A 19,432-nucleotide genomic window follows, 5' to 3' on the forward strand; every position below is an offset into this window, starting at 1 on the left:
GATTAAAATTATCATTTTGATGATTGTGACGACGTGGTGGAGTCACAACACGACATGGTGAGGCAAGAAGGGTGTGTATGTTTTATTTGAGCCACCACGATGTGGCAGTATTGACCACGGTGTAGTGGATGGCTAACGCGAAAACCCTATTTTTCCGAGTTCGTTCCCTATTTAAAGGAATGTCGAGGCTATGGTTTGCTCATCCTCAGCCTCCATCAGCCCCCCCTCAAGCCCTAAAGAAAACCCTATGGGTCTGAAGTAGACCCAATACCATTTGAAAGAGACCGAAGGGTGTGAAATAGACCCAGTACCAGTTGAGAGAGACCAAAAGGTGTGAAATAGACCCAATACCGGTTGAAAGAGACTGAAAAGGGGTGAAATAGACCTAGTACCAGTTGAAAGAGACTGAAGGGGGTGAAATAGTCCCAATTATCTTTTGACAATTATGTATGTATGGTATGAGGTGTTTTGGGGATCTCATTAAGCTTTATGCTTATGATTTTCGGTTTATGTTTCAAGTACTTCCATCTCGAGAAGGAAGGGCCCGACATGATCGCACCGCATCTACCTATGTTTTCCGCATGATGTGATTTTAGGATTTGTACTATGATGATATTTTCACTATGATACAATTTTTGTTGATTTGACATGATTATTGGATATTTGAGAGTGTTTTAAAAACAAAAATTTTTATCTGAAATTTTGGGATATTACAAAATTAATTCTTATAATCAAATATTATCTATTCAACATTATCTCATATTATTTAGGGTTTTATTTATAATTATCTAAGGCATTCAAATTTAGATTTTGGTAGAACTAAAACCAGATAATCACCAAAAAAAACCACACAAATCAGATTAGGCAGAATATCCTAAAATTTTGTTTGGTTATAGTGTCACATCGTGACAAAGAGTGTGTCATGTCGTAACCAACAATTTTCGATTTTTTTTGTTCAATTCATCTCGTTCACTTTCAGTGTTAGACAACCAGATAGCTTTGATACCACTGATGAGTTTTATAGGTTATAAATGCATACATAATGCAAAAAAAAAAAAAAAAAAAACAAAAAAACACTTAATAGTTAAGAGGACACATGCAACTTATAAGGATCTATGTAATAACAATTTGATGGCAACATACATTAACAACAAAACTAAATTAACCCTAATGTAATCGAAATCATGGAGTTAGAGTTACATTGAAGGATCTTGTATGATCCAGAATCATATTAAAGAGATATTGTTAATTAACATTGATACTACTGGGTCACACTAACAACTTGATATAAGTAATTATTTATTAAAAAAATGATTTTAATAAATATTCAATAAAATTTTATAATTAAATTGGAAATTATTTTTATCTAGGAAATAATAATTTTCATTAGTAAGTAACATTACATAATTCATATGGTATGAGTTAATAAGGCATGCAAAACATTTTGGAGTAGATAAATTCTTTAGTCTTTTACCAAAAAGTTAAAGTTTAAATTTTATAAACTTGGTTTATAAAATATAAGAGTTTTGACTTCTTGTTATTACTATTTTCAAAATATGTAGAAGACAAAAGATGGCATGGTCTTTTGACTAGTTTATTCAAAAGAAAGGCATGGCTTGAAGGATGGGCAAAACATAGGCTTTAGGGGCATGGGTTTTTAAAGTGTTAAGGAGTTATGGACCAAAGATTAGCTTTATAAAGTGAGGCTTTCATTCATCTTCCTCCAACCATGCAAAAATCATAACTTGTATGTGTGTGGGTTTCTCTCAAGTTTTTGCTGAATATTTGAATATCACATACTTGCTTATGCTCTCTTTATGTTCTTATTATGATAAGAACATAAAGCTTAAGAGTCTTAAGAGTTTTATACAAAAGAACTAGCATTCTACATCAAGTTGAGTCATTGTTGGTGTGTCTTAAGTTCATCATTCTTCATCAACTTCCAAGCCTCCAAAAAGGACTCAAAAAACTACAAAGGTTTTTATTTCTTCATATTGTCATTGGTTCATGGTTTATTCTTTATACAACTTGCAAGATGAATTTCACAGCCCCAAACCAGAACAGCGGAATCGTTCGAGGGCGGATGACTTCATGTACTATCGCAACAATTGAATATATAGTAAAGAAAGTAATACAACCATCATATATATAATTTAAAAGTTTACATTGTTGAAAGGTACTTGTTTCAAAAACAAATTACAATATGATGTCAAAATGAAACTAAATTGACGACACACCGTCCCTTCGTCAAAAGATGTTTGTTTACATGTTTCACTAAATTCCTGAGAAATACAAGTAGTTTTGAAAGAGTATATCAACATTTAAGCTGGTGAGTTCATAAGTATTTAGTAACGATGCTTGTAAGAAATAGAATGAAAATGGTTTGTACATGTTTGAATGTTCCTAGAAAATCCGATATTTTCTACTATAGTTGATGGTAGTTTAAGTTTTCCAAAACTTGTAATGAAATAGTGCTTTTTATGCATAAAATAGTAAGTTTATGTATAAATTGCTACAACATTTGAAAAACCCCGTAAATCAATGTGTTTTTAATACTCCATGTGAGTCTAATAACCATGCTATTTGATCAGGATGCCTATAACAACGTTCTTCATGCGTTGGAAAGTTATGATGTTTGTCACCCCAGGCCTGCCAGCCTAGCTGTAGCTAACAGCTTAGGTGTGGAATTGTCAATCCTATATAGATCTATACACAAGTATCACGCTCCCCCTACAAGGGATTTTGGTATATAATACAGGACATAAAATGCATACTCGAAAGTACGTGAAATGTCTCACAAAACTTAGTATAAAATAGATTTACGTATGAAAATGTCCATTTGTTCTTGTGTATGAAAATATATCTTTGATATAGTGTTTCTAGTATGTAAATGTTCATGATTTTCTCGTAAACTATACCTATTATAGTTTTTCAAAGTGTGTGTGTTTCATTCGTATAGTAAACCCTAGTGTAATACTCACTCGTTATGTAAAGTATAGTATTTATAGTGACATAAATGATCACATATAGTTAAAGTATAAATAAAGTGTTTGATTCTTATATATATATATATATATATATATATATATATATATATATATATATATATATATATATATATATATATATATATATATATATATATATATATATATATATATATATCCCATACAAAGTTCTCATGTAGTAGTTATGAATCACGTATGATTTGCTTGATAAAAAGTGTATATAGTGAAACTTTAGGTTACACAAGATAATAACCGTGTGTTTACTTGTATCCCCCCCCCCCCCCCCTAAAAGTGTATAAAAAACATTGATAAAACTTTTGAAAGTGTAGTTTGCTACGACATTTGAAAAATCCCGTAAACCAATGTGTTTTTAATACTCCATGTGAGTCTTATAACCATGCTATTTGACCAGGAAGTCTATAACAACATTCTTCATGTGTTTGAAAGTTATGACGTTTGTCACCCTAGGCCTGCCGGCCTAGCTGTAGCTAACAGCTTAGTGTGAGATTGTCAATCCCGTATAGATCTATACACAAGTATCACGCTCCCCTTTACAAGGGATTTTAGTATATAATACAGGACTTAAAATGCATACTCGAAAGTACGTGAAATGTCTCACAATACTTAGTATAAAACAGATTTACGTATGAAAATGTCCATTTGTTCTTGTGTATGAAAATATATCTTTGATATAGTGTTTCTAGTATGTAAATGTTCGTGATTTTCTTGTAAACTATACCTATTATAGTTTTTGAAAGTGTGTGTTTCATTCGTATACTAAAACCTAGTGTAATACTCACTCGTTATGTAAAGTATAGTATTTATAGCGACACAAATGATCACATATACTTAGAGTATAAATAAAGTGTTTGATGCGTGATGTGTGTAAAACTCACTCAGTTTTAAACCTATTTTTAATTATCAAATAACACACAAAAGGCAGTGAACCTATCAATTGTGGTATAGCTAAATAAGTAGGGTATCGAACACAGGGAATGGCAAATTAAATTAAAAACTAATTCTATCTAAGTTAATGAAGATGTAGGGGTTTTTCTCTAGTTTTACAAGACTAGAAACTTACTGACTATTACTAATTTGAGACTAGAAAATAATGACTTAACTAGATTTAATAATTGGAAAGGAACTTCTGTTTAGTTCAACTTGGTTAACTCTATGGTTGATTTCAAGGTAATAGTGCAATGGATTAATTCTTTCATTGGTTACCGATTCAAGTGATTAGATTTGTGTTCACTACCCTAATCCTTAGCAAATAAACTAACTTAAACAGTGGCCAATTGTCTAATTTAATTATATTTACTAGATTAATTATTCGGTTTAAGTTAGACTTGCAATAGTTAACTAATTTATCATTTGAATTAACTTCTTGTTTGATGGTCATCTTACAAGCTTGCACATGAATTTACTCAATTTTCTTATTAATTCTAGTTTCATATTCATTAATCCTAGACATATAGTATAGTGATCACATAGCATATGAGGTCAATAATCAATAGATGTTCATGCTAATCAATTATCTTCCTATTAACAAAAAACTAATTATTATTCACACACAAGGTTCTTTAGCAAGCTAAAATAACAAAAATTCACCAACTTAGAATTAATCATACCAATCAATCAAACCATATTGTCAACTTTGTATCCCCAAACAGAAGTCTAAAGGTTTTAGTTCATAATTAAAGTAAATAACAGCAAACAAACAAAGTCAAGTTGCTTAATCATAATGATAAAACAAAAGAATAAGTGGAATGATGAAATTTTGCCTTAATTACTCCCCGGAATTGAATTCTAGCTTCCTTCGTCGACTTCTAGGGTTTTTCTGGCTTCTTAATAGTAGCAAAGTGTTTCTGAATCGTCCCAGAACTCCCTCTAATCGATCTGTGGAATTATCTTTAAATAAGCGAATCGACTCGTCGAGTCAAGTGGTGACTCGTCGAGTCCCTCTCACATTCACCGTATTGCGATAACTATCTGGAATCCCGAGTCATTATCTTCCTGATTCTTCGACTGGACTCGCCGAGTAGTCGATCTAACTCGCCGAGTAGGTGCCATTTTTTGTGTTTTTCTTCTTTATTCCATTCTCGAGCTCCTAACCACTTCTCCTGCTTTCTTTTGCTTCTGAGCTTCATTTTTGGACTGAAAATGCAATTTAAACACTTTTAAGTACCTTTTGTCCATAATATGCGATAATTTAGCTAATAAATGAATAAAAATCTATACTTAATACAAACTAAATATGCATATATCAATGCGTGTGTGTATATATACATATATATATATATATATATATATATATATATATATATATATATATAAACATGTTTTTCCAAAAGAGAAGATGTTATCGAGAATATATATATATATATATATATATATATATATATATATATATATATATATATATATATATATATATATATATATATATATATATATATATCGCATACGAAGTTCTCATGTAGTAGTTATGAATCACGTATGATTTACTTGATAAAAAGTGTATAAGTGAGACTTTAGGTTACACACGATAATAACTGTGTGTTTACTTGTATCCCCCCCCCCCCCTAAAAGTGTATAAAAAGCATTGATAAAACATTTGAAAGTGTAGTTTATAGGGTATGAACTCACCTAATAGCTTGGAGAAGGTGAGACGAAAACCGAGCAGAACTTCGACTCGAGAAAGCGGATTTTCTCAGGATTCTCGGGAATCTCGGGAGTGTAAACTTCCTTCGGGGATTGGGTATGAAAACCGGGGCTTCGGGATATTTCTTGCACGCAAAATGGGGTAAAAACGCAAGAGAAAGAGAGTAATTGAGCAATTTTACCCGGAACCCTCGCCTCCCTTTTATAGGAGGCGGAACCGCCTCGGTACGCTGGGCATACGCGTACGTCATGCGTGACCGCATCCTCGGCTGCTGGAGCTCGGATGGGACGAGACATAGCGACGTAGAGGGGCGACGTGGATATTCCGCGGCCTAGCACTCGAGTACGTTGGGCGTACGAGGGTACGCTGGGAGTAACTCGGATTGGCCCGGTGACTCCTCCTTCGGATAATACCGGATTTTTAATTAAATTTATATTTTAATTATTTAGTAAACTTCTAAAATTCATATCTTTTTCATACGAACTCCGTTTTCGACGTTCTTTATATCCATGTGTAGGTGAGACTACGCTCTACAACTTTCGTTTAGACTCGGCAAATTTTGAAATTATTTTTATTATTTATTTTTAAAAGGTCGGGGCAGGAAAAGTCCGTTAGAAATCCATAACTTCTTCATCCGATGTCTGTTTTCGCCAGACTTTTTACCGTTGTAATAAAATGTCGAGACCTTCGATTCTCATTTAGGTTGTTCTGGCCAAAAGTCGCTCGATCTCTGTTTCGAGTTTTTAGCTGTCTACCGCTATACCGAACTTCAGAAATTTATAACTTCCTCATACGAGGTCAGATTTGGGTGTTCTTTGTATGTACGTTCACGGTTTAATGATATCTAACATAGTAGGTAACCAAATAGAGACTTTTGTACATTTTATTTTCAAAGTTAATTTCATTATTTTCAAAAGTGGTTACAATACATGGCTTTTTAGGTCATTACATAGGGTCGAAATATCGGGTTGTCACAATGATCCTTGGTCGGTTTAAACTTGTTTTATGTTATTCAAATTATCAAGTCTTCTGTTGCCTAAAATCATGTTTTTGAAAGTAATTTTTGAATAAAAACCCAACATACACACCTTTAATTTGTTGTATTAAACAAATCACTTCAATCACTTGTAGTTTTTGGTCTTGGAAATCTTAGCACCAAAAGGATGATGCCTCTAATGACTCACACCCAAACCCTAGAACTAGAATACAAGAGAGGAGAGAGGAGGAGATGCAAAATTTCATTCACAACCTTTTATGAAGTGAGAACCATGAATATAATGAGCCAAAGGGAGGTATTTACAGCTAGAGGATCACAAGGATAAACATTGATTTGAATAATTAAATATTAGATTTAATCTATTAAATGTATTTATCCTTATCAGATATAAGGTACATTCCAGAAGCCCTAAAGGCTTCATGAGACCATCCAACCCTAGGAATAATCTAGAATTGTTTGTTTTGTCCAACTATTGAACAATTATATTTCACCCATCGCACCTTAAATTAATTCCAATTAATCCTGAATTAATTCTAGATTAATTCTGATTAATAATTAATTAATTCTTATTGATTTTACATTAATTTATTAATCATATAAATTAACAAATCAATCATTTAACTCTTGATCTCATATTAATTTATTAATCACATAATAAATTAACAAATCAACTATCTATTTACAATTAATATAGTAATCACATAATATATTAACAAATTATTTATTAGAGTTTATTAATCATATAATAAACTAATAAAGTTATCCTCTCTCTACAAATGTCATTCTAACCAAGTTCTAGTTATGAGAGCAACCCAAAAAGGAATTTGTTTCTAATTATAAGAATATATCAATTTAGTTATAAACTTAGACACCTTAATCCAACAAGTTGCATGCGTAGCACAACATCAGGAAGAGCTTGTAGAGTATGAAAAGTTGTAAAAGAGTATCCTAATGAAGTTTTAGAAGAATTAGTGGGATTATTACTCGAGCAACAGATGTAGTTCATTTTTTGATTTAATGTTGGACGCTGATCTTATTGCTCATACATTGTTACCCTTACCAGTTGGTAATATAAGAAATGGAAGGACTTATGGGACCATTGAAGGAGATGATGAAAGTTGGTTTTATTGGACACATTTTTTTTCTTATTGAGATGTGTCTATTTTGATAATGGAAACTAAAAATGAGTCAATACATGTGTATGTGTTAATTATGAAAATTTGGTTAAGATTTCGCCGTAGAATCGATATCATTTGCTGAAAATTGAAGTTTTATTTAATTAACTTCACGGGACATTATTCCTTTTTTAAAAGTTGGTTTATCATTTCAGTGGAAATTTGATATTACAAAGTTTTCATTAGGACACGTTATGTGCATTTAAAATTTTAATATAGTTGTTTGAATCAATAAATACCCTGCTGTTTTCAGGATTAGATGAATATTGTATGTTAATTGTTGCTAAATAAGTAGGTTAATGTTTTTATTGATGATACATTTGATTATTCTAAAACTTAGATAAATGTTAAGTTTGTTGTGATAAATTTTAAAACTCCTTCCAAAGGAGAGATTGTATGCAAAGTTGTTCAATGCGAGATTTTGACTTAGAGAAGTCGAGGTTCTCAAACACGTTGGTGGTAATGAGATAAGCTCATACGAAACAGTAATGTAGTGGAACCCACCGAAAACCCCCTCGTAGGTTCATAGTTTTCTCGAATTAACTAGTTACTACTCATGATTGATAGAAAATGTTTCTAATAAAGAAATATCGTCGACCAAGTTAATGAGGAAGGCTAAAAATATTTAGCGGTCTATGTGATGAGTAACAAAGAGAATGTCAATTGTGTGATAGACATAAAGAGGAAGGCTAATAATATTTAGCAGTCTATGTGATAAGTAACAAAGAGAATATCCATTGTGTGATAGACACAAAGAGATGCAAGTTAAAATTAATTTATTTAGTATAATTTTTATCTTTAATTTTGATTTTTTCGTTTTTTGTTGATTTTTTTTTACTATTTTGATATTTTGAATATCTGATTTTTTGACTAATTTTGACCGGTTTTGATCTATTACACCGCCTAGCCCGATTATTCACCAGCATTGACCGATAGTGACTGACTTTTACTGATTTTGAAAAAGTCCGGGTAATATGACTAGTTAATACTAAGATCAAATAGACATCGAATAATCGGTCTCATAGACCGAACTTTATAACACTCATTCAAAGAAATTGCAACAAATTTCCTTTTCATGAAGAGCTTAGATTTCCTTATAGAATTTATTTTTCATAAGAAAGAGGGCCCGAAACTCATCGTACAAGTCAAAAAATAGTCCAACAAGACATCTTCTTGTGGCTAAAGGGTTGTTGATGACTTGTTCTTTCGTCTACAACATCCAAAAAGACATCTTCTTGCAACTAAAGGGTTGTTGATGACTTGTTCTTTCATCTACAACATCCAAAATAGGCCAAAGGATGTTGTAGTTCATAGGCATTAGTAGCAACATCTTTTCCGACGACAAAGAATTTTAGGCCTCGTAAGACAAAAATGAAAAAGATGAAATCATGTGTTTTGAATCAGAGATATTAGTGTCGATATCTTTTCATGAGACAAAGCAATAGCGACAAAAAGTACCAACATTAGCGGCGACACAAAAATATAAGGGGGAAGTCTCGCAGAGTTTTTTGGAGCATTAGTAACGACACCCTGTAGTTTATATTTATGTCGCATGTATTACCCAATAATGACATAAGCAAGGCTGCTATATTGTCTAAAAGATCAATGACTTGGATTAACTTGAACCAAAGCACAGAGATAATAGGATATCGATAATACGGGCGACAACAATAGATACATTTGGTGTCGCCGCTAGAGGTTTCATCCCTATTCCCCATAACATATAAGATAACATTTAAGAGTATTTTTTGAAGTATAAAAAAAAGTGTATACAACTGTAAGGATTTTATTGGAAGTGTATCATATATATACATTATAATTGTCCAATGTTCTTATAATTCAACTTATAACTTTATTTACTTCCAAGATTTGTATAAATTTCACATTTATCTCCCTCTTACATTATTTTCATTTTCAACTATAATATATACATATATATATATATATATATATATATATATATATATATATATATATATATATATATATATATATATATATATATATATATGGGAAAAGTGAATATACCCTCAAGGGTATACAAGCTTAGGTACCCAAACTCACCATAATACGTCATTTTGTTTGGTATATTCATTATAATGTTCTTTAACGTCAATTCCTAACTTGATTTACAATCAAGATTTTCAAAATTTTACTATTATCTTCCTCTTACATCACATCTTTTTACCGAACAACTACTATGCTATATATATTATAGTTGAAAATAAAAATTATGTAAGAGAGAGATAAATGTGAAATTTATACAAATCTTGGAAGTAAATAAAGTTATAAGTTGAATTATAAGAACATTGGACAATTATAATGTATATATATATATATATATATATATATATATATATATATATATATATATATAATACAAAACAACATTGTATTGTAAGTTTGGGTACCTAAGCTTATATACCTTTAAAAGTATATTTAATTTTTCATATATATATATATATATATATATATATATATATATATATATATATATATATATATATATATAGCAAATGTTATTTCCCTTCTTTTATGGGTCCCCACTTCATATAGATATGGGGAACGAAACTTCGATGTGTCCACGTTCTATAATTCCACATATTTTCTCAGCTTTTCCAAAAAGAGACTCTAACCAATGGATGTTTTTTCCATAGCAAAACGATTTGATTCTTACCATCTCCTTCAACTTTAACTTGATGCATACCATCACCTTCTCTTACCATTAGTTTGCTTTCAAGGATGATCTCATCATTCACTTCCCAAGCCTGAAACATAGGTTCCCATTGAAACTCTTTTTGAAACTGCCACTTCTGCATCCATGTATTCAAAGAGACAAAAGGAGCAACAAGAAGACACTCCATTGCTGTTTTTGCTGCGTCAAGATTCTTTGAGAAGGTGTGATCCATTGATTCTAAAATAGCTTGGTAGTGCGACATATTGTTTTCGAAGAAAGAACACAAACCCTCTTGATTTTCGTAACCTTCATCACATGCATCCCCATCGCCAAAAGTAATGACAACTTTGAGACTATCACATGCAAATTGTTCAGCCACCTCCATAAACTCCAAAACATCTTTCTTATTTCTCCCCTTCATCATGTGTGGAAGGTTTACCATGCAATTAAATACACAAACACCTCTTTTTGCAATACATTTTTTCTTCATTTTGTTGACGTTACATAGTTCTATGTCTTCCACTGTCAATTTGAGATCGAAAGCTCTTGCATGGTCGTAGAGATGTTTTTTCGTCTCCTCAAATGAAAAATATTTAGAAGGATCTTCTCTCCAAGATTCTACATTACTCCATCTTATAGATATTATTCTCAGTTCCTTGTGTTGAAGCTCAGAAGCCGTCAACAACGATGACCATTGCACCCCATTTCCTATATCAAAATCGAATATGTAAATAGAGTCTGCATCTTGACGTATTGCATCGAGGATCACTGAGTTGGCTGCGAAGTGAGCAAACATCCCATATGGGAATAAGTGATAGAATGCTCTGAAGCACACACAAAAGCTCTTCATGCACTCGTGTTTCAAGTAGTCCAATTGCTTGTGGTGGTTTTGAAATAAATAATATAGTAAGCGCTCAGTGATATCTCCAGTAGGGTTTGCTTTCTGGATAAGACGCTTGCAAATGGCATCAGCAAGTACTGTTAGCTTTTTCTCCATTGCTTCGCAGTAAGCCATCAATAAGTGAAGATCAAGAACTTTACTATCAGTCTCCATGTTTTCTGAAGGCAAGATCATTGATGGTTGAAGAGTTATCATGTCCACTGAGGCGTCAATCTCTTTAGAAGACTGGTTGAGGCTCCGTTCTTTTTGAGACGTGTATGATTGAGAAGGAACATCTTCACTGTTTAATAATAAACACAAGTCAGCGATCTCATCATTTGAAATGTTTTCTAATCCCTCAAAATCTAGGAAAGGATCGTCTATCTCTAAACGTGCAGGCAGCATGTTAACAAGGTATTGGATTAACAGGATTCATCATATTGTCGAGGTTATGGATCAGTATTAATAGTGAGAGAGTGATTCATTTACATGGAAATTCCCCATTTAGGTTATCGACTCATTTACTTGGAAGTTGTCAAATCAGATGACCTTATTCGAGGTAAAGACGAAGCATATTCTAGACATATTCCGGACATTCCAAATTCAGACGATCAACTCAATAACTTGGAAGTTCTCAATTCAGGCGACCTTATCCTTTGCATTCGAGGTAAGATGACGTATATTCTACTAACGTATTTGACAAATGTACTCATGCGGTGCTAAAGAAGACGTATAATCCCATGGTATTAATACTCATATCCCTCTGATCCTATTATTGCATATTCAAGTTTGTCTTACCGAAGACGACATTTCGTGAGGAAATGCTGACGACAGTTGTTTGGTAGCTCACAAGCAGCCAATCGTAGAATCTATAATTGAAACCAACGAAAAATGATATCATTTCCATCCAAATGAAAGAAGTCGAATTCAATGAGTCAAATTAACCTTCACTACACATAATTATGACATATATATATATATATATATATATATATATATATATATATATATATATATATATATATATATATATATATATATATATATATATATATATAACCCGTGGGCAGCACGGGTTAGAAATTAAATTTTTTTTTAATTAAAATGAAACTTATTTATTGAGGATTAATAATAAAATATTTAGTAATTCAAAAGTTTATATGTTTTGCAATATTATGATAACATAATTGAAATTACGAACTGATAGTTGTTTGAATATGCAATTGGGATTCTTTATTTGTAGATATGCAAAAAAATTATAATATTATAAAGTGAAAATTAAATATAAGTAAAACAAATACTCAAATTTAGATAAATAATAAAATTGTAGAAAGTTTTAGTTACAAATTTCTAAAAACTTCTTTATACGCAACATTGGATGTTTTATTTGTTATTCTACCATCGTTATCTAAAATCAACAATTTTAATCCTTCTTTGCTTTGAACTCTAAATAAAGCAACATACAATTGACCATGTGTGAAAATAGGCTCTTTGAGAAACAAACCAACCTTCGATAAAGACTGTCCTTGGCTCTTATTAATTGTCATTGCAAAACACACAACCAATGGAAATTGTCTTCTTTGGAATTTGAATGGGATCTTGTCTTCAGAAGGAGTTAAAGACATTCTTGGAATAAAAGTCTGGTTTCCAATATTAGTTCCCGATAAGATAACTGCCTTAATAACACGTTTGCCCAAAGATTTAACCTGTAGTCTTGTCCCATCACATAAACCATTTTTTTGATCAATGTTTCTCAATAACATAACTGGAACACCGACTTTTAAAATGAGCTTATGGTTTGGAAGACCTGAGACTTTAAGACCATTTAAAACATCAGGTGAGTATAAATTTGCATCAAACTCATCATGAACAAACTCGGATTGGCATAGGCTATCTGAACTTAAGTATTCTTTTTTTTTTTCTCCTGGAAACAATGACAGCAAACGATCGTTGATTTCTTGGACAACTTCATTCTTGGGAGCTAGTATTGCTCTTTCTTGAAAATAATCAGCAATGTTGAAGTTATCCAGTAAAGAAGGATATACAAAACTGATTAATGAACTTATAGGATCATGTGGATTAGTAATAACAATATCTCGTGGAATATCGACAATCGCTTCACCGTCATTCAGACCACCAAGATTACCTTCTCCTATGTCCAAAAGCCAATCTGCAAAATCCCTTATTTTTTCAATAGCAGACGGATCGCTTCCAACAGTTAACCTCATGTTTTTTGTTAATTTATGAACTTTGCATTGTTGCCATAAATAGGAAGAACTTAAGGAGGCATTAACAATGTTTTGTCTACTGCCACCCGGAACAACAGGTAGAATTTGTCTGAAATCACCTCCAAAAACAATCACTTTCCCTTCAAATGGAATATTTGAATTCATAGGATTGACACACTTTAATATATCCTTCAGAGTTCGATCTAAAGCTTCAAACGCATGTTTGTGTACCGTGGGTGCTTCATCCCAAATGATCATTGAGGTTTTTCTTACTAAACTTGCAAGATCACTTTTTGGATTTATTCTACAATAAGAATCCTCAGTAAGATTTATGGGAATTATAAACCAAGAGTGTGCTGCCCTGCCTCCAGACAGTAATAATGAAGCTATCCCGCTTGAAGCAACATTTAAAACAATCTGACCTTGAGCTCTAATTGCTGTAGAAATTGTCTTCCAAAGAAATGTCTTACCAGTTCCACCATAACCATAAACAAAGAATACACCTCCCTTATTATGTTTAACTGCATCCATGATATCTAGAAAAATGTCCCGTTGCTCATTTGTTAATTTAACAAACAGTCGATCAAATTCGTTCTTTAAAGTTGGTATATCATAATCTAGCTCCTCAGTAATAAGACGATTGTTTGAAGATGAAACACACTCAGCATCTGGGTAAGGCATCTTTCCATAATCTTTAAGGTTGGAATTGTTACGAAGTAAAATTTGTTCTATCTCAAACAAAGTCAAGTTTTTAATTTGATCTTCCTTTAATGATAAACCTAAGGTAAAATAATAAACGAATCAGAACGTATAAAAAACAAATTGATTAAAACGTAAAATATAATTGAAATTATGCTAAAATTTTCTATTATAGTCTTTTAATAATAATGAGAAAAATTTGGATTACGTGGAGACTTTAATCTTTGTTGTTGATAGTATAGAATTCCATCTGACAGATATTCCCATGTGTTTTGCCAAACAATCTCTGGATTACACAAACTGTTGGAAAACAGCATGGTAGCAAATAAGAACCGTAGATAAAAACCAGATCCAGAAAGACTTGCTTCCTTAATTGCATCAATAAATTCTTTGTCATCATCTAAAAGGCCAAGATTATAACACACATCTTTAAAAGATGAACATAGTTGACCATTGACTGTGCGAATTTCATCAAATGATTTAGGACCTTTCACTTTATTTAAAAGAATGCTTAAGAAATATGCTTCTCCAAGTTTAGGTGAAACCGAGTGAATTCTACCAATCGCATATCCAACTTTCCTTGGCTTCCAAAACAGACCTTTACGTTTCCAAAAAAACTTTGTAGGAAATTCAACATATGTAAGTTTTCGTGCTTCTTTATTGATTTCATTACACTTCATCCAAGATGTGAACATTGAAGAAGCATTTGAAGTACGATCAAGAACATCTTCAATGTCATCGTCTGCCTCATATACAACTTGTTGTTAATCAGGAAGATGAAAAGGTAGTCTAATCACAGCAGGATGCCTATAATGAACATCGAATTGAAAAATCCGCCATGATGCTTCACATGCAGAAATACATCTACAATCATAGTATTCTTTGATTTCATCCACTACATCGTTGTTATCAGAATCATTATTGGTTCGCTCCATAGAAACAGTAGCTCTATCAGGACCCTTGTTTATATATTTAAACAAATACTTTATGGAAGATCCTTGATTGCACCATTCAACATTAATGTGTGCTTGATATCTTTTCAATAGATATTTGTTGTATGGAACAACATTTCTGTTATCTAATTGAACACCAGATTTTTCAACAAAATGCCCATCGTCTCTTCTCCTATATAAGGGAAAACCATTTGAATCAACTGAAGTGTGATTACAAAATAGCTTTGGAAAGTTTTTAGAACACTTTCTGTCAACCATGCATGGGCAATTCAAATTTTCAGCTCCACATGGACCGTGAATCATGAACTCCTTGACAAGTCAATACAATTCTGGATCATCATTGATATTTGGAATCTCAGTAGAAATAATAGGATCGATATATTCAACTGTAGGAACCTTGCAGCCAGCATGCATAAACAGACATATATGACTATGAGGCAAACCTCTTTTTTGAAATTCAATCGTATAAACAACTGCATGCGAAATATACAAATAAAATCCAAGTTAGCAACTAAAATTCGTTTAAATTTATAGGTTAAAGTATAAATTTATATATGTTTATGAAAATATAAATTATTATATTTAAATTTATACATTAAACTATACATTTAAATACGTGCTTGAACCTTGCCAAAAACTTCATTTTCCCTTACATCTTTAATAAACGCATCCAACTTGATCTTAAATAACCTACATAATATATCCGGTCTATCTTCTGGATGAAGTGGAGTGTCCTTAAGAAACCTTTGAACTTCTGGCCATTTTGGATTACACGTAAAGGCTATGAAAAAATCAGGATATCCAAACCATTTACAGAGTGACATGGCATCCAAATAGTTTTGCATCATATAGCGTGCACCACCGGTAAATGAAGAAGGTAAGATCACACGTTGCCCGACATTAGAAATATCTGTAATCCCAAGTGCTTGTTGATTACGCAATTTCTCATAAGACTCACATCTAAGAATTTTTTGTTGGTTACGTATGAAAAATAGTCTCTCACTTTCAATCATGGTATAACCATCAACCAAAAATTTCTGAAACAACCTTTTTGCATTAAGAATCAGTGAGGACGATTGATCCCTATCTTGAATTCTGTAAGCGAAAAATTCTCTCATTGTACAGGTCGACCGCTTGCTATTAGTTGAATATGAAATACCTCTATGAAGGATGTCAACTCTATAACCATCATCACTATATGGAAATAGTAATAGATACTGAAGAGCAAGGTAAGAAGGATGTAATTCACTGATTCGTTGTAATAATCCTGATGAAGTTTGAACAACAATATCTCTTTTTTCAATTGAATCACAAATGTCACCAACAACTAAAGCGGCAACCTCAGAAGAACTTGGTAAGTTATACGTCCTTCCATCTTGTTCTATTTTTCCAATTAATCTTAACTTCAAATTAGCACAAGGATTTTCATGAAGAGTGTCTCTTACCATCCTATAAGACTTGACCACCGCATTATTTGAATCTAACATATCCTTCAAAAATTCTATAATCTGGACATCATAGGATCTTGAAGTTGATGTAGAAGTGCTCGTTGGTCTACTGAAAACATTATAAACAATTATTTAAGGTTAGTAAAACAAATCAATGAATTGAACTGATTTATTAAAGTTAATTGTAAAAATATACCCAAAACTTGTCGATCTATTTGATATCTCGTTCTCCGTATCATATATATATAACTGACAGAATTTCGGACTTGAACCAGGTGTAGGTAAAAGACTTCCCATACTATGATATTTGACCACTGAGTCTGAATATGTATGGTGCGTTGCCTTTGTTGATGGATGAATCAACTTTGCCTCCCATCGATGTGAATGAAAACATTGAATTGTAACGTCGAATGTTTTTCATGAAGTGTTTACTTTTTGAATCTACCAATCTATACATATTTCGGTATAATGACGGAGCCTCTTTTAAGGATGGTAGCTCAACTTTGCCGTAACCGCAACAAAGGGAATAAGATGTATTGCCTTTTTTTTGCCCTCTAATCGATTCAGTTTTCCATAATTTTGCATGACAAATCTGACATATAACAATCTGGTCTCCATGATCCAAGTAATCTGTTGAATGCAAATAATTTTAAAAATAATAAAAAAAACTAAATTATAAAATAAAGTTTAATAATATTAAAAGTTTTAGAATTATCATCACCTTTGGATATACCGCGGAAAATATCTGCAATAATATGATCATCAATATTTTCTTCATCTAATGTCAAGTCAAACATAGGTATAGTGGATACAAATGGAGTCTTCCTTTTTAATTGATGTTTTCCTCTTGGTAACTTGATTGACGAAGAATTTTGGTTTATTGACGAACAATTGCCGGATGTCGTGGCATTACCAAACACATAATTTTCTTTGTTAATAGATAGTGATGTTTGAAGGTTATTATTTAATATATAACTGCCTGCTAAAAAAATACAAATTTCAACGTTAGCAATTTGTATGATTTATATAAAAGTCAAGCATATATATTTATATTGGTGTATTTAGAAGTACGTACCATTTGAAATGTTAGAAAATGGAGTTCTAACATTTATATTAGAAGATACTGGTATTTGGACATTATTATTGAAAATATAATTGCCTGAAAAAATTAAAATACAAATTATAATGTTAGAAATTGTGACTTATATAAATGTGAAACATATATATGTTTATATTTGTGTATAGAAATACATACCATTTGAGATTGTTGAAAAGGGTGTTGTAACATTAATATTTGTCGAATGTGGATTAATAATTGTATGTTGGTATACAATTGATTTGATTGGGTTTATATTTTCCTTGTGTAAGCTAACATTTGTATAGTTATCTGTAGATATTAATCTATGGCCATGAGTGTAGACATCTGTTATATAATGAGAAAAAAATGTTACTAACAATAAAAATACTATTAATTAAAAAAACTAAAAATTAAAGAGTTATGCAAATTTTATATAATTTTTATGTTAAAAAATAAAATTAAAAATAAACAAATATAAATACCGTTATTCGACATGTAAGAAGCATGTGTAATGGATGAATTTTGATGGGTTGATATGGTAGGTAATATTTTGGATTTTCTATTATCCAAATATAGTTTTCTGATTTTTCTCCTCTCTTTAGCTATTGTAGATTGTGTAGTATTATTTGTACCTGTAAAATAGTAGAAAACAATTTAAAGATATATTTTTTGATATAAAGTTAAATTTATTTTTGAAATATTAATTAATAAAATATTTAAAATAAATAAATAAAACATATAATCGTTGCAAAAAAAATTTAGAAAAATTACGGGATTGAACACAATGAATAACATGTGCAGTTGGTGTACGAAGAGACGATGATATGGTATGTTGTTTTTTGGATTTTCTGTTATCCAAATATAATTTTCTGTTTTTCCTTTTCTCCCTGGCGTCTGTTGCATTCATGTCCTTGTTTGGTATGTAATGACAATAATAGAATACGGTTAAAAAAATTAATATTTTCAAATTAAAGACAATTAGTAGGTCATGTAATCTGTATAAACTTGAATACAAAAATTGATTAATAATGAAATAGCAAATAAATCCGGTCCGGAACAGGTTAAAGAGTTTTTATAGGATAACTATAATAACGGGTCGAAATTATGTACCGGTTAAACGAATAGTAAATATGGTTATAATACCCATTTTGGGACCAAGTGGTTTGCAATATATATATATATATATATATATATATATATATATATATATATATATATATATATATATATATATATATATATATATATATATATATATATATATATATATATATATATATATATATATATAGGGTTAGGTTCATTTGAGATCACCTATATTTTGTGAGACCGTGAGACGCATTTTTTTTTTTTTTTTTTATTTTTTTTAGTTAATTCATGTTCCGAAAATAATATTTAAAAAAAGAATTTTTTGATTTTTCCATTTATTTTGCATTTTAAAATCATTTTTAGAATATGTACAGTGTAATATTCTATTTAGAATATTTCACGTATTTTTCAAAAAAAATAGAATTTTATTTTATTTTATTTTTTATTTTTTTTAGTTAATTCAAGTTCCGAAAATAATATTTAAAAAAAGAATTTTTATATTTTTCCATTTATTTTGCATTTTAAAATTATTTTTTAG

At 31.1% G+C, this 19,432-nt stretch overlaps 2 protein-coding genes across 2 annotated transcripts; both read right to left on the minus strand.

Moving 5' to 3' along the window:
* Positions 1 to 10,451: 10,451 nt before the first annotated feature.
* LOC145029942 (protein NODULATION SIGNALING PATHWAY 2-like) lies at positions 10,452 to 11,804 on the minus strand. Its single transcript, XM_078978385.1, has one exon. The coding sequence runs from the start codon at positions 11,802 to 11,804 to the stop codon at positions 10,452 to 10,454; it is 1,353 nt and encodes a 450-aa protein (XP_078834511.1).
* Positions 11,805 to 12,739: 935 nt separating this feature from the next.
* LOC145029943 (uncharacterized) lies at positions 12,740 to 18,712 on the minus strand. The gene is made up of 11 exons (XM_078978387.1): positions 18,577 to 18,712; positions 18,288 to 18,437; positions 17,983 to 18,150; positions 17,803 to 17,886; positions 17,461 to 17,706; positions 17,279 to 17,357; positions 15,896 to 16,836; positions 15,605 to 15,752; positions 15,189 to 15,451; positions 14,535 to 15,068; positions 12,740 to 14,406 (listed from the first exon to the last, which is right to left on the minus strand). The coding sequence occupies exons 1-11, from the start codon at positions 18,710 to 18,712 to the stop codon at positions 12,740 to 12,742; spliced, it is 4,416 nt and encodes a 1,471-aa protein (XP_078834513.1).
* Between the last annotated feature and the right edge of the window lie 720 nt (positions 18,713 to 19,432).

The sequence above is a fragment of the Lactuca saligna genome, chromosome 2 (genome assembly GCF_052625555.1).
Source record: "Lactuca saligna cultivar CGN05327 chromosome 2, ASM5262555v1, whole genome shotgun sequence".
Taxonomy (NCBI): Eukaryota; Viridiplantae; Streptophyta; class Magnoliopsida; order Asterales; family Asteraceae; genus Lactuca; species Lactuca saligna.

What these genes read in the sequence shown, in the direction of transcription:
- LOC145029943 (XM_078978387.1), bottom strand. Translation starts at nt 18,712, where the DNA reads ATGAATGCAACAGACGCCAGGGAGAAAAGGAAAAACAGAAAATTATAT. An exon ending in TATTGCAGATATTTTCCGCG is followed by an intron (nt 17,358 to 17,460) that starts GTATATCCAAAG and finishes TGCATTCAACAG; the next exon opens with ATTACTTGGATCATGGAGAC. An exon ending in AGAATACTATGATTGTAGAT is followed by an intron (nt 15,069 to 15,188) that starts GTATTTCTGCAT and finishes TATATGAGGCAG; the next exon opens with ACGATGACATTGAAGATGTT.
- LOC145029942 (XM_078978385.1), bottom strand. Translation starts at nt 11,804, where the DNA reads ATGCTGCCTGCACGTTTAGAGATAGACGATCCTTTCCTAGATTTTGAG.